This window comes from Nicotiana tabacum, chromosome 18 (assembly GCF_000715075.1).
Source record: "Nicotiana tabacum cultivar K326 chromosome 18, ASM71507v2, whole genome shotgun sequence".
In the NCBI taxonomy this organism is placed as follows: domain Eukaryota; kingdom Viridiplantae; phylum Streptophyta; class Magnoliopsida; order Solanales; family Solanaceae; genus Nicotiana; species Nicotiana tabacum.
The window spans coordinates 126,401,547-126,417,220 of record NC_134097.1 but is presented as its reverse complement, the minus strand read 5'-3'; the positions used below and the strand labels follow the sequence as shown (position 1 = coordinate 126,417,220).

Below are 15,674 nucleotides of genomic sequence, written 5' to 3'. Positions count from 1 at the left end.
CGTTAGGTGATTTGGGACTTAGGAGCGTGATCGGAATGCATTTTGGAAGTCCGTGGAAGGTTTAGGCTTGGATTGGCGAAATTGAGATTTCGACGATTTCGAGAATGAAATTCCGAGAGTTGCAGTAGCTTCGTTATGTCACTTATGACTTGTGTGCAAAATTTGGGGTCAATCGGACCTGATTTGATATGTTTCGGCGTTGTTTGTGGAATTTGAAATTTCTAAGTTCTTAAGCTTGATCCGAAGTTGATTTGGTGTTTTGATGTTGTTTTGAGTGATTCGAAAGCTCGACTAGGTGTTAATGATGTTATGGGAGGTGTTGGTATGTTTGGATTGAGGTCTGATGGCTCCGGGTGTGTTTCGGGTGAGTTTTGAGCGAGTACGGACATTTCGGAACTTAGAAAATGGATGGGGGCAGAATTGTTAGCGCTGGCCGCGGTAGAATTAGCGCTGGGCGCGCTGGTTTAGTGTTGGGCGCGGAAAATGGTCCGCGGTCCGCGGTCATGAAGATCTGCAGATCATCGGTCCAACTTCATAAGCTCATATCTTTTGATCCACAATGAATTTTGAGATAATTCAAAAACGAAAGTTGTAGCCCTTCATGTCTAGTTTCCAGAAAGGTAAAGATATCGCAATTTGGACATCTGTAGCAAAGGTTATGGCCAAAATACTAAAGTATGTCACTGCAGAGGGAGGCCTGTGCGGCCGCGGTCGTTTTGGTGCGGCCCGCGGTAGCTGAAATCTGAGGGGGTACCTATAAATACGAGGTTTTTGGGTTTTATTTAATATTTTGACCTAGAGAGCTCGGATTTTGGCGATTTTTCGAAGGTTTTTCAAGAAATTCATCGGGGTAAGTGATTTTAACTCAGATTTGGCTAGAATACATGAATCTATCACTGAATTCATCATTTAATTTGTGATTTAGGATGAAATTTGGGAAGAAAATTGTGAAATCTTTCAAAAATGAAAAATGATGATTTGAAGGACCAAATGGTATCGGAATTGGATAATTTTGGTATGGTTAGACTCGTGAGGGTATGAGGATTCTGAAAATGTAAATTTTACCCGATTACGAGACGTGGGCTCGGGGCTCGGGTTTTACTAATTTCGGAATTTTTGATATTTTTCGAATGTTTTCGCTTGGGCTTTGTTCCCTTAGCATATTGTGACGTATTCGTTCTGATTTTGGATAGATTCGACGCGCATGGAGGCCAATTTGAGAGGCAAGGGCATAGCAAGCTAGAGTTTTGGCCAGTTTGAGGTGAGTAATGATTTTAAATGATGTCCTGAGGGTTTGAAACCCCGGATTTGCACAACGTAGTGCTATACTAAGTTGAGATACACGTTGTGTGACGAGCGTGAGGTTCAATGCTATGGGGATTGTGACTTGGTCCATCCCGAATGATATTTTACTACATTTTTTATTGAGACATATACTTTATTTTTGTGAATTGGGCTTGTTGTCATGCTTGGGGTCTTGTGCCGACCTGTAGAACCCTTAGGGGATTTTTGACTGATTTTTCTCACTTATTTTGTTAAAGAATTTATATCCTCAGTCATATTTCCAATTGTTTAAGAATGATATGAACCAGATTTTTGAAATGTTAATCATAAATAGAAAGAGATATGAGGGCTGAGATCCCGACCGTACATTATGCCCGAGAGGCTGTGATTTTTAAATGACTGAGAGGGGTCGAGAACCCAATAGTGAGGATATTTTATATGATACGGATCGGGCTGCGCGCCGCAGCAGATATATATATTATACATATTATGGATCGGGCTGCACGCCGCAGCAATTACTTATATGGATCGGGTTGCACGCCGCAGCAATTATATAGCGCTTGGGCTGAAGGAGCCCCTCCGGAGTCTGCACACCCCCAGTGAGCGCAGTCGACTATTATTATTATGGATCAGGCTGTACGCCACAGCGATATACGGATCAGGCTGCACGCCGCAGCGGTATATATATTTATTGATTCGGTTATCGTGAGAAGTATATGAATTGAGAACTGAGGATAAGAACGAATAAATGAACTGAAATGCTTGAGGAGCTGATTTATACTGATTATATCTGTTTTACCTGGTTTAAAGAATTTCACATGATTTCCTCATTCACTGCTGCTTAAATGATTTTACTGTTTTGATATAGAACTGCTTAGTGCCTTTATGTGATTTCATACTGTCAGCCATTATTTATTGTTATTACTCACTGGGTCGGAGTACTCACATTACTCCCTGCACCCTGTGTGCAGGTACAGGTATTCCTGAGGCATAGAGCGAGCTTTCCTGCCGTTCTGTTTTCATTAGAGTTATCGAGGTAGCTGCATAGCGTTCGCAGACCTGATTTCTCCTTCTATCTCCACTTATTATTCCGCATTTTAGACATATTTCTGTATTAGATTGTTGAAACCTTGTATTAGAGGCTCAGACTTGTGACACCGGATCAGTGGGCTATTTTACATAAATTTTTCGTGATTATAATTTCCGCACATTTCATCTGTTAAAATTCATACTTCTATTTATATCAAATTGGTATTAAATCCCGAAAATTGGTATTGAATTATAAAGAAAGAGATTGTGAGATGTTAATTGGTCGGGCTTGCCTAGCATTATGTTGGGCGCCATCACGGCCGGGGTTTGGGGTCGTGACAAATAATTATTTATATGCTTTCATACACGCTCAACAACATTGGAAAATAAACCAAATACTTGATATCTTGTTAATACAAAGAACTAAAGTATCATATTTACCAGAAATCAATCCAAATTGTAAGAAACCCATCTTACTAAAACAATGAAAAGTAAAAATATGATAACCCATCTAAGAGAAATTGGAAGCATAAAATGAGATGAGTTAATCATCATTTTTAATAATTCCTAAAAAGAAAAAAAAAGAAAATTGCAGCATATATATGTACATAAGACAGTGTCTTTAAACCATCGTTGACGAACCAAAGACCTCTTGTACTTCAACTTGCTCTACACTTTTTTCAAGGATAGGTTCTTCGGGCTTCAAGTTTTTGATCTATTAAAATAACAAATTTATGTCAGTTTAATAACAAAGAATAAACAACTAAAGAAAAAAATGAACACGTTAAAGGGAAAATGAACAGATAACACCTTAAATTAGCGAATGGACAGATAGATAACCATATTCACGAGAAGTAAGTTGACTAGCCAAAGAAGTGATAAATTCAATTAAAATCTGAAGTTTACTGCCCAAGCATCTGGGCGCGAAAGGAAACTGTTTGATCGGGCTGCTTGCGCGTCGGCAAATGTTGCTGCGCTTTGATCAATATGATGACTTCGTTATGTCGTTATCCAGGTCAGTTAATTATCTGTCATTAAATGGAGAAGAACACCAGCTTAGTTTGTTCCCATGGACAATTGCTTACAATCCTAGAGAGAACTTCTATGGCGGCAGTGCGGATATCGACTAATCTTTAAGCATGTAGATTTGATTCAAAGACAACAAAAAGTAGCAGAGAAAAAAGAAGCCTGAGAATTCTCACTTCAAGAAAAACCTCAGAAGTTGGAGAATAAAAATTATCATATTCAATTGCAATACAGAGTGACAGGTCTCAGACTACTAAGTACAAAGGAAAAGTACATTCCCGTTGGATGTGTTATCCATTTCACCTATAAAACACCAGCTCTAATGCTAATTAATTTGGGGCATCTCACCATGACCATAATAACTACTTGTCTAACTTTACTTGAGGCTTGGATATAGAAGAACTCAAACATTTAACAAATAGAGAAAAAACTTCTCCAAGTTATGTTGGATAGGAAGTAGATCTGGGAAGAAACATTCCTAGCATAATAGTTGTGAATCCATGTTATAACTAAGATTTGGTTACATTAGAGAAGGCATAGAGAAAACACCAAAAGGTAGACACCTGATATGTCACAGAGCTGTAACACTAAGCAGTTGATAGATCTAAAAATTAAGACAAGCCAAGGCATGCGTTGGTGCCGAGCATCTACTCCACCTTGCAATTGGAGTTGGTTTAAATCATACCTCAATTAAGAAAAGACTCTCCCTCTAAAAAATTTCATGTGCACGAAATTGAGTTGTAATTATAAACTTAAGGTATTTTGGATTTGAATATCTTATTAGCACTACAGCATATGCTTCATAATAGAATCATCTTTAGATTGGATTTTCCCAATCTTGTTAGGCAAACAAGAACAAACTCATAGCTGCTGCTAAGCATGAGCCAGTGAGATTCTTTAATAAAATTCTTTATTATTTTTAGATGAATCGCTAGCTTTACTAAACCATTAAGAACCACAAAAACTAAGTCTCCACCATGTGTTATATTTCCCATCTGCAGTGGTGAAGTTTATAATCAAATTCTATATCCAATTATGCTAGAGTATCATAAGAAAAAACCCCTAAAGTATCATGCCACTAAATGGATACAGGAGGAATATGAACACAACTAAGATCAGCATTCTTCTCCTCTTCCCATGTCAAACAAACAAACAAAAAAATCGGCATCACAGAGAAGTAGATAGTGAAGTACATAAAGCCAGCGATATAATATATTATTATACATGTGTAATGTCTAAGTAATCTTTAATACGAAATAAGTATTTTTTACATCAGTAAGCATGAAGGAAAATGATGTACAATGTCCGACTATGGTGGAAAATGATGTGGTATATATACTACTTAGAACCTAAATCTGACAAAACTTGGCAAATACTGTCTGACTATGGTGGAAAATGATGTGGTACACTATTCTTCTGGGACACTAAGACGTGAGCCCCTACATTTCTCTGTTTCTGTTCTTTCTTTGTGCATTTGGTTGTTGGTTACTGTGTTAAAATAAGGTATTGTGGATTTACAATTAATATTCTACACGCAGCTAAAGATAATTTAATGACATGCAAGAATATCAGTATCAAAAGTGCTTAAAATAAGCTCAAGTATAACTTGGGATTTAGATCATTGTAAACTTAGTTTCACTAGAGACCTTGAGGTACAGGAATTGAACCTCCAAGAACTACAATCAAAGAAGTGCATGGCTCTCATAACTGAATATACTGATAAGTTTTCCCTGGCTTTCAAGCGCAGAGGTTAAAATTTTGGACCATGTTAAGTTATGTTTGCTATTCCTGAAATTAAGCTAATTCCAAAATAACGGGATTTAACTTTTCCTTGGTTTGGGTATGGCCTCAATATCTCAAGCAAATTCTACAAATAAGGTGTCGGTTTCTAAGGAGCAATTAACTGTTACAAGTGAGTTCTTGTGCAATCATAAGATTATGGGCTTATTAAGTAGAAGAGGATGAATAAGATGAGATGGAAAACGACAACTAGCATGGCATGTTAGAGTAAAATAGGATTTTCAATGTACTAACCCGTTATATGATTCAATCTATTGATCACTTAAAGGTGGTGATGAAGGCTGATCAAATACTATCTTTTCAAGTTGTACGTATTTACTCCCTAGCTCATCATATTTACTCTCTAGCCCTTCCAAATGTCCTTTTAGCCATTCATTTTCTTTTATAGTAGCATTCAGATTTTCCAACAATGCAACTTTAGAGGAATTACCACCTTTCAACTCCTTAGCGGTTATCCCACCACCAAATCCAACTACATGACTCTTTTGTTGAGGTCTGAAGCACCTTTCTACAACCTCAATGTTTGTAAGAGACGATTCAGATTGCACCAATTCTTTGATTTTATCCTGTAAAATAAAATATTATTTAATTAAAATAATACAACACAATAAAAAAAATAATATAAATTGAAATTTATCAATAAACATACATATTTCTCACTAGTTTCAGGTTCGACAAGCTTGTTGTTCTTCTTACGAGTCTCAAAAAAATAGTTGCCATATCTGGTGGTTTACCATTTTTACCTCCCTTCACATTACAATAAACAAGTCAAAGAAATCTTTGTAACAAAGATGAGGTTTCTTAATAGAATTATAAGATTTACTCACCATTTCATAAATGATCTCCCTAATTGGTTTACTACCCGTACGATGAGGCATACTCTACTTAGACCTATTGACCGAGTTTCTTGTACTTGCCTCCTAAATTAACAATATACCGGCAAAATTCTGGTTAGCCACTTAATATAACACAATGTTAATAATTAGCTATGAAATCATACCTTAAATTTTTCAGTAAAAAAATGCTCCTTGACTAGCCATACCCAATCACTCTTGTCTACCCCCTTTGGCACATCTTTTATAGCATAACGGAATGGCTTAGACTTAATATTCTTGTGCATCGATCTTCTCCAATTGTTCCATAACTTTCTCATATGTTTCAAGACATTATCTCGTTGATCATTTATGTCACTGTCAAATTTGTCCTACAATATTTAACAAGTATCATTAAATATGAAACAACAACATACCCAGTATAGTCCCTTGAAAGACAAATGAAAAAAAAAAGGTCAAACTTCCCACATTGTATAAAAAGAAGAAGAAACTGAGTTAACATATTTTATTAACAAGTAGAGATGGAGAAGGCAAATCAAGAAAGTAATGTTTTAAATCTTTACCGTAACAGCTTCCCACATGTGTTGTAGCTTATATTCTTCGATGTATGCCCATGAGTGTACCCGCAATGGGCACATATTACGATCACGGACCAATATACCTAAGTGTCTCGTAAATGAGGCATGATGTTGCCCAACAACCCTATTATGGTAGAAAGTGACGTGCAATGTTTCTCCAGCTTTGAGCCCTGCAACTTTTTTACACCTATTCGTTCCTCTCACTTTTTTACCTTTTCAGATTCACATGACCCTGCAAATTTCAATTTAAACCAAATATAAAAATAGGTCTTATACAATAACAACAAAAAAATCTTATAGCTTGAGATAATAAAATACTTATTTCACTTCTCTGCGCGTCCTGCATATCTTCTTCTCCATGAGGAAAAAGAGTATCACCTTCAAATATTTGTTCAAAACCCGGAGGCGCAAGATTTTCTCCAACTCTGAGTCCTGCACCTTTTTTATACCTATTCATTCCCCTCACCTTTTATACCTTTTCAGATTCACAAAGCCCTGCAAATTCCAATTTAACTCAAATATAAAAATAGATCTTGTACAATAACAACAAAAAAATCTTATAACTTGAGATAATAAAATACTTTCACTTCTCTGAGTACCCTGCGTCTCTTCTTCTTCATGAGGAAAAAGATCAGTATCATTTTCAAATATTTGATCAAAACCAGGAGGCGCAACATTTTCTCCAACTTTGAGTCCTGCAACATTTTTACACCAATTCGTTCCTCTCAGTTTTTTTACCTTTTCAGATTGACAAAGCCCTGCAAATTCCAATTAAACTTAAATATAAAAATAGTCCTTATACAATAACAACAAAAAAATTATAACTTAAGATAATAAAATACTTATTTCACTTCTATGAGTGCCCTGCATCTCTTCTTCTTCATGAGGAAAAAGATCGGTATCACCTTCAAATGTTTGATCAAAACTAGGAGGCGCTACATTTTCTCCAACTCTGAGTCCTGCGACATTTTTATACCAATTCGTTCCTTTCAGTTTTTTTATCTTTTCAGATTCACAAAGCCCTGCAAATTCCAATTTAACTCAAATATAAAAATTAGTCCTTATACAGTAACAACAAAAAAATCTTATAGCTTGAGATAATAAAATACTTATTTCACTTCTCTGAGTGCCCTGCATCTCTTCTTCTTCATGAGGAAAAAGAGTATCACCTTCAAATGTTTGAACAAAACTAGGAGGCGCAACATTTTCTCCAACTTTGAGTCCTGCAACATTTTTACACCAATTCGTTCCTCTCAGTTTTTTTACCTTTTCAGATTCACAAAGCCCTGCAAATTCCAATTTAAGTCAAATATAAAAATAGTTCTTATACAAAACAACGAAAATATCTTATAGCTTGAGATAATAAAATACTTATTTCACTTCTCCGAGTGCCCTGCATCTCTTCTTCTTCATGAGGAAAAAGTGTATCACCTTCAAGTATTTGATCAAAACCAAAAGGTACAAGACTATCATTATGAGTTAGGTTATTCATATCAAAAGATAATACATTAAAAGCTTTACTTTTGCCAATCAAACCTCGTTGTTCAGCATTTACTCTTATAGAACCCAATGCTCTGAAGCTCTGTCTTCGCCCCCTTGCTAAGGTACCAGGTGGAACGTACACATGCTTAACAGTCTTCGAACTTGATTCCATTTTAGACTTCTGATATTTTGAGGGATTCATGTCAACCTAGCACAAAAAGAAATTGAGTAACAGATGTCTATAATGTCAGTATTATCATATATGAACATATGAAGGTCTTTGAAAGAAGCTAGGAAGTTACATGGCCATAGACAACAGTAATAAAGATAATTTACAAAAAAATGACGGATAGAAACCTGGAGATAACCAAATATTTAGCAAGTCATATTCATCATATAAGAACATATAATCAGTCAATATAGTTTTAGAATCTTTTGCTGAACTTTTAAATCAAATAGAATCCAGTACGACACTTCCCTCAACACAAGTGAGTTGCCTAATTAAATAAAGGAGTTCATAAATATCCAAACCTTCATGAGTTCTTTCTTTTCAGTTGTGAAGAATGATCTAACTCCTCTAAATCATCAATATTTTCGTACAAAACCTCAAAAGTATCACGAGGTTGAACTTTTCGTACAACATGCCAACCTTTATTGGAAAGATCGTCACCGTAAAAAACTTGTGATGCTTGGTTGGCTAATACAAAAGGCTCTGTTGTTTTCAAAAATCGATGGCGGTTAACACTTACAAAGCCATATTCATCTATTTTAACTCCCTTTCTTGGTCATACACATCAAACACCGTACATCGAAACAAAACTATTCTTCCTCCACCAATAAATTGTAATTCTAGTATATTTGTTAGTTCTCCATAGTAATCAATGTTCTTATTCTCTTCATCTGTCTCTCCAACTACAACCACCCCGCAGTTCCGAGTTCTCAAACCTTTATCATAATCTTTCACGTGAAATCTATATCCATTAATAAGGTAGTTTCGATGACTTGTCACGTATGGCATGGGACCACGTGACAATGAGAGCAAATCTGCCATTTTTTTACTATCATTGCATTTGTGTAATCCTACAACCTATCAAGATCAAGCACATAGTTTAGCAAATAATATTTACATACTTGGTTTGAAAAATATTAATATTAACTAGTACTCACCTTTTCTTTTAACCAACCAATGAATTGCATATCAGAATTTTCTTGAGAGGTATCAATTGGAGTTAATGAAAACTTTCTACAAATAATTAAAGCATAATAACATGTTATTTTAATGAGAAAAAAAATATAAAAGGTACATAAAAGTAAATTATTGAAACAAGTCATTACTTACTCGAGAAATGGTTGAATTTCATCACAATTCTTCAAAATATAAATATGTGCTTGCTCCAGTTCATTTGAATCAGGTTTGTGTGGTTTGCCATCTCTTAAAGCTCTTCCGGGATGACAAAAAATTGTTAAACCTCCATCAGATTCTATAATACCACCATCATAATTTCGTTCAAGACGATTAAACTTTGTTTCCATTGTATGTATATATCTTGAACATAAGGTCATACATTCAGTTGCTAAATATCCCTCTGCAATAGAACCTTCTGCACAAGCCCTATTACGAATAAATGGTTTTATAAAGTAAATATATCGCTCCATTGGATACATCCATCGATATTGAGAAGGTCCAGCAATCTTAGCTTCATTAGCTAAATGAATTGGCAAGTGCTCCATGACATCAAAAAATGTAGGAGGGAAGACTTTTTCTAGCTTGCACTCAGTTATTGGGATTTGGGCATCTATCTGCTCTAATTCATCCACACTTAAACATTTCGATCCAAGTACGTTGAAAAATAAAGACAACTCAATAAGCAGTTCACACACAGATTTGCATAGCATGCCCCGTAGAGCAAGTGGGAGTAAATGTTGTAGAAGAACATGGCAATCATGACTTTTTAAACCAGAAATTTTGCGATCTTTAAGGTTGACACACTGGAAAATATTTGATGAAAATCCGTCTGGAACCTTTAAGTTCTTCAAGAAACTGAAAAACCTGTCCTTCTCTTCGGGAGATAATGTGTAACATGCCGTTGGTAAGTCATATTTATCCCCAATTTTTATTGGATGCAATTCTTTCCTAATGTTCATTGCTTGCAAATCCAACCGAGTGTTTATGGTGTCTTTGGTTTTTCCTTTGATATTTAAGATTGTCCCCAAAATATTATCACATATATTTTTCTCAATGTGCATTACATCTAAGTTATGCCGCAATAAAAGAGCTTTCCAATATGGGAGATCAAAGAAAATACTCTTCTTATTCCAATTATCACCCCTACTCTCATGTGATATTTTAATCTTCTTCTTTGGATCCTTTGTTAGTTGTAACCCATATAAATCAGCCACTTGATCAAGTATATCATCACCAGACAACTGTTTTGGTGGTAATCTTTTCTCCTTAGTGCCATTAAATGATGCTTTATCATTCCTCCATTTGTGATTAAGAGGAAGAAAGCGTCTATGGCCCATATAACACTGTTTTTTACAATTTTGCAACCTAATTGAGTGAGTTTCTTTATTGCAGCATGGGCACGCTAATTTTCCCTTTGTACTCCATCCAGACAAATTTGCATAGGCGGGAAAGTCATTAATGGTCCATAATAAAGATGCATGTAACACAAAGTTTTGTTTAGTTGACGCATCAAAGGTCTTCACTCCAGATTCCCACAATTCCTTTAATTCTTCTATCAAAGGCTGGAGATAGACATCAATAGCATCTCCAGGACTCTCAGGACCAGGAATAATCATCGACAAAATAAAATTTTCTTTCTTCATGCATAGCCAAGGTGGTAAATTATAAGGAATAAGTACCACAGGCCAAATGCTATATGGAGTTTTGGAATTTCCAAATGATTGAAAACCATCGCTAGCAAGTCCAAGTCGAACATTACGAGGCTCGGATGCAAAAGATTGATGAAGTTCATCAAACGTTTTCCACGCTATTGAATCAGTTGGGTGCCTCATTATTCCATCATCAACTCATTTGTCATGGTGCCATCTCATCAGAGTAGATATTTTCGAAGACATAAATAATCTTTGAAGTCTTGGCTTTAGAGGAAAATAACGTAAAATCTTGTATGGTATCTTTTTCCCACTTTTAAATTTGATTTCCCCGCTGCGTTTATCCTCCTTCCATCTAGATGCACCACAAACTTTGCAAGACTCGAGACTTATCATCATTCCAGTATAAGATACAATCATTCTTACATGCATCAATTTTCTTGTAAGAAAGCCCTAGGTGCCGAATTACCTTCTTTGCTTCGTAATATGAATCTGGCAAGTTTGATCCATCTGGCAATAAATCTTCCTTCAAGAGCTTCAACAACATTGTAAATGATGCATTACTCCAATTACCAATACTTTTGATATGAAGCAACTTTACCAAAGTAGAAAGTTTAGAAACTTTTGAATCTTGGTACAATGGTTGCTCAAAATATTTTAAGATCCTATAGAATCTTTTTGCTTCAATATTTGGTTCCTCCTCAAACGGCCCATCACCATCATTGTTCATATTGTCTCCTTCAAAAGTGGGATATAAATCTCTTAAAATTTCATGTATTTCATCCTCACCATCACCCTCTTCATTGATCTTATCACCTACAAATTCATAATCTGAAGAAGACTCACCTAATCTCTCCCCATGGTGATACCAAAGGGTATAATTTTGGACCATTCCGTGTACTATTAAATGTGACCTAACCAACTCACGTGTTCCTGAAATTGCATTACAACATTTGACGCATGGACAACGTATTTCGCGTGTTTCTCTCAATCTTTTAAAAGCATAATCAAGAAAGTTCTCCACCCCAAGTATGTAAGTGTTATCAAGTCGATCATGAATAAGTTCCATCCATTGCTTATCAGGTGACATAATCTGGTCTATACACGAAATTGATATACATATATACTCAACCAAAAAATATTAGTATGGCAATGAACAAGAAATGAACATAAGCAAACAAAAACATATTAGTCACCTTTACTAAGGAATATTAGTCAATCTACTTTCGAAGATTATTTTTATAATATGTTTGAATAATCTCTCACATCCACCATTTCACTGGCCTAACTATTTTTACTGTTATATTTTTAATTTTCTCATTAAGAATTCAGAAGCATTCTAAGGTTCCAATTCTAAAAAAAAAAAGAAAGATTAGAAAATAATGAACTGATATAAGTGGTTGTAAACCGAATTAGAACTGCACCAGACAGAATGTAGAATGATAGTGTTATTTCCTCTTCTTTAGTTATTTTATATGTGATGTTCAATATATTCTCTTGTTTGTAATAATTCTGATACAAACATCTTATGCAGTTCTTGGGATTTGATCCTTTACAAGCTGGAAATGTAGTTCAATTAGTCCTGGTTTTGGGTCTAACAGTTAGATGGATATTAACATACATCTTCCGGGTTTCAAACAAGGAAATGACATATGCTCAACAATTACAAGACTATGAAAGCAAAGTCATGGAGGTACAGTAACTTTGATTACCATTCTTTCTGTTTCACATCTTAAGAATGACATGTCTTCTATTTGCTGAACAGTGTTTTTAGAAACATATTCATCAGACGCACAAAGGTTGAACATTACAGGGGACACTCCTAAGCTCTACTTAGTTAGCAAATGTCACACCAAATTTAACCATATATTTTAGTTGATTTTCTTATGTCTCCCATTTTTTAAATCAATTTACTAGTCTTGCAGCTGTTATCTTTTTCTGTGTTGTGAATTTAAGTTCAGTGATTTTTTGAATTGTCTAAAGGAGGTTAAGTGTAAAACTTTCTAGTAGACATCTGAAGCAGGTGAACAAATTAAAGCATCTGCTGCTCTTGATGCTGGTGCACAAACTGAGGTATTGGAAGATGCTACTGTAAATGTGGTTGATAAGGGGGAAGCTGATACAGTAGCATCAAAGCCCCAACCTGTGTAACAAGTTAAAGGTCGAGATTGGACAGTAGTTAATCTAGCTAATACACCACCTAGCACAGCAAAAACACAAAGGAATAGAAATCAGGTTGTTCAAGCAAGTTCAACAGTTGGACGATGTGGTGATATGAAGAAAATCAGAAGCTCAAACACGTTTGAAACATTGAATAATGAGCATGGGTAAAACTTGTCTCAAGGGAATATAAAACTTCAAACAGGGGTAAGGCTCCAATTTGGACCAGTCTAATCATTGAGCAGGTTATTAGAAAAATTACAAGGTGAATGAAAAAGTAAAGTCTAATTCAAGTTTGGTAAACAGAAAAGGAACAAAGAAATAGTTTACCCTTTAAATATAAAACAAAACTAAAAATTACTAAATGAACCTATTCCAACTACTAAAAGTACTCAGTCTATATCATTTTCATAACCTAGTTACAGGAGAAAAGGAGAAACAATTTCTATTGGACCCTGCTACTAATGATGATGCCTTATAAAGGCGATGGAGGAGTACATCCATATGTCCAATAACGAAGTGGGTAGGTTGCCCTGGATTTAGGACAGTACAGTAGTCACTTATGGACTATCCAATTTTCAGCTATCAGCGGGTGTACTCAAGTAGATTAACAATAGTGGGTATTTATTTTTGCATTGTAATTTAAGCTCTTATCTGAAGAAGTTGTCTAATTAAATCAATTAGCAGAGCTGAACAGAGGCAGAAGCGTAGGCAATCATACACACAATCACAATTAATCATCGTGTTATAGACTATGTCGAGAATAAAAGTGGCACTTTAAACCTCTTTCAAGAGGGAAGATGAGTCTCTTATGACTTTAGAAGGATGATGCATGTGTCTCTTTATCATTAATAATAGAATGTTCAAAAGACGAAGTCTGTAAGTCTCAAGTCATCTTAGTTTCATTTCATAACTTCTGTTTTCAGAATATTGATACTCTTACCTTAATAAAGCTAAGTTCAACAGCTACATTGATTGACAAATTTATCAGAAAGGGCTTTTATTTCAATGTTTTTTTTTCTAACACCAGATCTCAAATAGAGATAACGAAAAGCAGAGCTTCCTCATTCAAAGTGTGCACAGCAAAGTAAACATAAACGATATAAATTATATCATGGAATTATTAACGCGAAGAGCACAAATAACTTAACAATTGACACAAAGAACACTTCACACATACTAATGACAGATACAAAATAATACTAGCTTTTATCAATCATGTACAAAATAATAGTTTATGCAAATTGATTGCGTTAAGTAAAATAGCATAACTTACCTTTTTAGGTTGACGGTGCTTGTAACTAAAATTCAGAGTTTCTGAAAATAAGGACAACAAATAACTTTGTTTTGTCAATAATGTACATGTAATCACGGATAAAAGAATTGCAGTACCACTAGGTGTAATAATCTCTGAACCAACAAATATTAATTAATACAACTTAGTAGTTCATAAACACTGTATGCAGCAACATTACCACAAAGCACATGTAATCACCTTTCATTTCGTGTTAATACGTTTAACACTCTACAAAATACATCTACATAGGAATATGACTTCATAGCTACATAGAACGTCAACTATCATTGAACTGTCAGGAATTAGAACCAGCAATTAATCCATGGAAATTCACCTCCTTGAACTAGCTAACAAAATGCTATTTCAGTACCAAACCAGAAGCACCCAATATGGATCTAATCAAAAGCAAAATCCAACAACATACTATTTTAGTGAACAAAGACTTTCCAACTAATTCATTATCAAGATATTCTCTTAAAGGGCAACTCTAAAACAAATTCAGAGAATCAACAAGAAAGTTCTACTTAATGTTAAATGAATGAATTCATAAAGAAATCAATTATCTAACCAAACAATTTATACTCCAAACTCGACTTATCCTTAAACGACTCATTTTGAAGCTCGATTCACAATTAATTAGATAAAATAGAAAGGGAGTGACACAAATAGACTTGTTAAGCAAAACGTTCCTTAATAGCAATTGAAAAATCAGCAATTACACAGATTTTGACTCCAAAATTCAAGTATGGAAAAAAACGACTAATTGAATTCGGAACCGGGAACGTCATCCTAGAACAGTCACATCCGAACCCGCGAAACACCAACCAAACTCAAGCAAGATCCGTGAATGAAGATTAACAGGGCAAAAACTAATATATATATATATATATATGTATGTATGTATATGAAAGAAACTTAACCCCAAAATTAAAGGAGTAATAGCTGAAAATCAGAGAAGAAAACTAAAATCTTTGTATATCTCTTTTTGTAATTTCTTTTCTGAAATTCGAAACGTGAACAGAAAATCGAAGAAGAAAACTCAAGAGCAGAGAAGAATTTTGCCCTTAAAACCCTAGCTTTTCAGTCACTTTTTCTGTTTGAAATTAAAAATTGAATTTGAAAACCCATGGTTTGGAACTGAGGTTTCATCTAAACTAAAATTAACATAAAAAGGGTACAATTTCGAACCTTACCTTGATGAGAAGAAATTCGAAGTTGAGCAGTTGTTATCAATGGAAGTGACCAAAATAAGTGTTCACAGCAGGAGAAATAGCAGGTTTACCAAAATAAGTTTAGGGTTTTTTCCTCTTTTTGGGGGTGGTTGGCGACCCAGGCGTGGGTTTGGGAAAA

The 15,674-nt window shown here is 35.0% G+C and overlaps 1 protein-coding gene and 1 long non-coding RNA gene across 13 annotated transcripts; both read right to left on the bottom strand.

Annotated features, from left to right (window-relative positions):
- Positions 1–2,692: 2,692 nt before the first annotated feature.
- LOC107802577 (uncharacterized) lies at positions 2,693–11,190 on the bottom strand. 12 transcript variants are annotated; one of them, XM_016626092.2, is made up of 15 exons: positions 9,372–11,190; positions 9,200–9,275; positions 8,087–8,240; positions 7,922–7,981; positions 7,660–7,836; positions 7,393–7,572; positions 7,132–7,308; positions 6,869–7,045; positions 6,536–6,782; positions 6,140–6,343; positions 5,967–6,059; positions 5,789–5,886; positions 5,374–5,705; positions 3,124–3,341; positions 2,693–3,028 (listed from the first exon to the last, which is right to left on the bottom strand). In XM_016626092.2, exons 1-8 carry the CDS (start codon positions 11,048–11,050, stop codon positions 7,020–7,022), a joined length of 2,529 nt encoding a protein of 842 aa, XP_016481578.1. In that variant the 5' UTR covers positions 11,051–11,190; the 3' UTR covers positions 2,693–3,028; positions 3,124–3,341; positions 5,374–5,705; positions 5,789–5,886; positions 5,967–6,059; positions 6,140–6,343; positions 6,536–6,782; positions 6,869–7,019. The 12 variants fall into 12 exon arrangements, with proteins under 12 accessions (XP_016481578.1, XP_016481581.1, XP_016481584.1 ...); XM_016626095.2 differs by having other exon boundaries at positions 6,182–6,343; XM_016626098.2 differs by having other exon boundaries at positions 7,150–7,308.
- Positions 11,191–12,885: 1,695 nt separating this feature from the next.
- Positions 12,886–15,657, bottom strand: LOC142172974 (uncharacterized). Its single transcript, XR_012702302.1, has 3 exons — positions 15,518–15,657; positions 14,304–14,344; positions 12,886–13,010 (listed from the first exon to the last, which is right to left on the bottom strand). It is a non-coding gene; the product is annotated as an uncharacterized LOC142172974 (long non-coding RNA).
- Between the last annotated feature and the right edge of the window lie 17 nt (positions 15,658–15,674).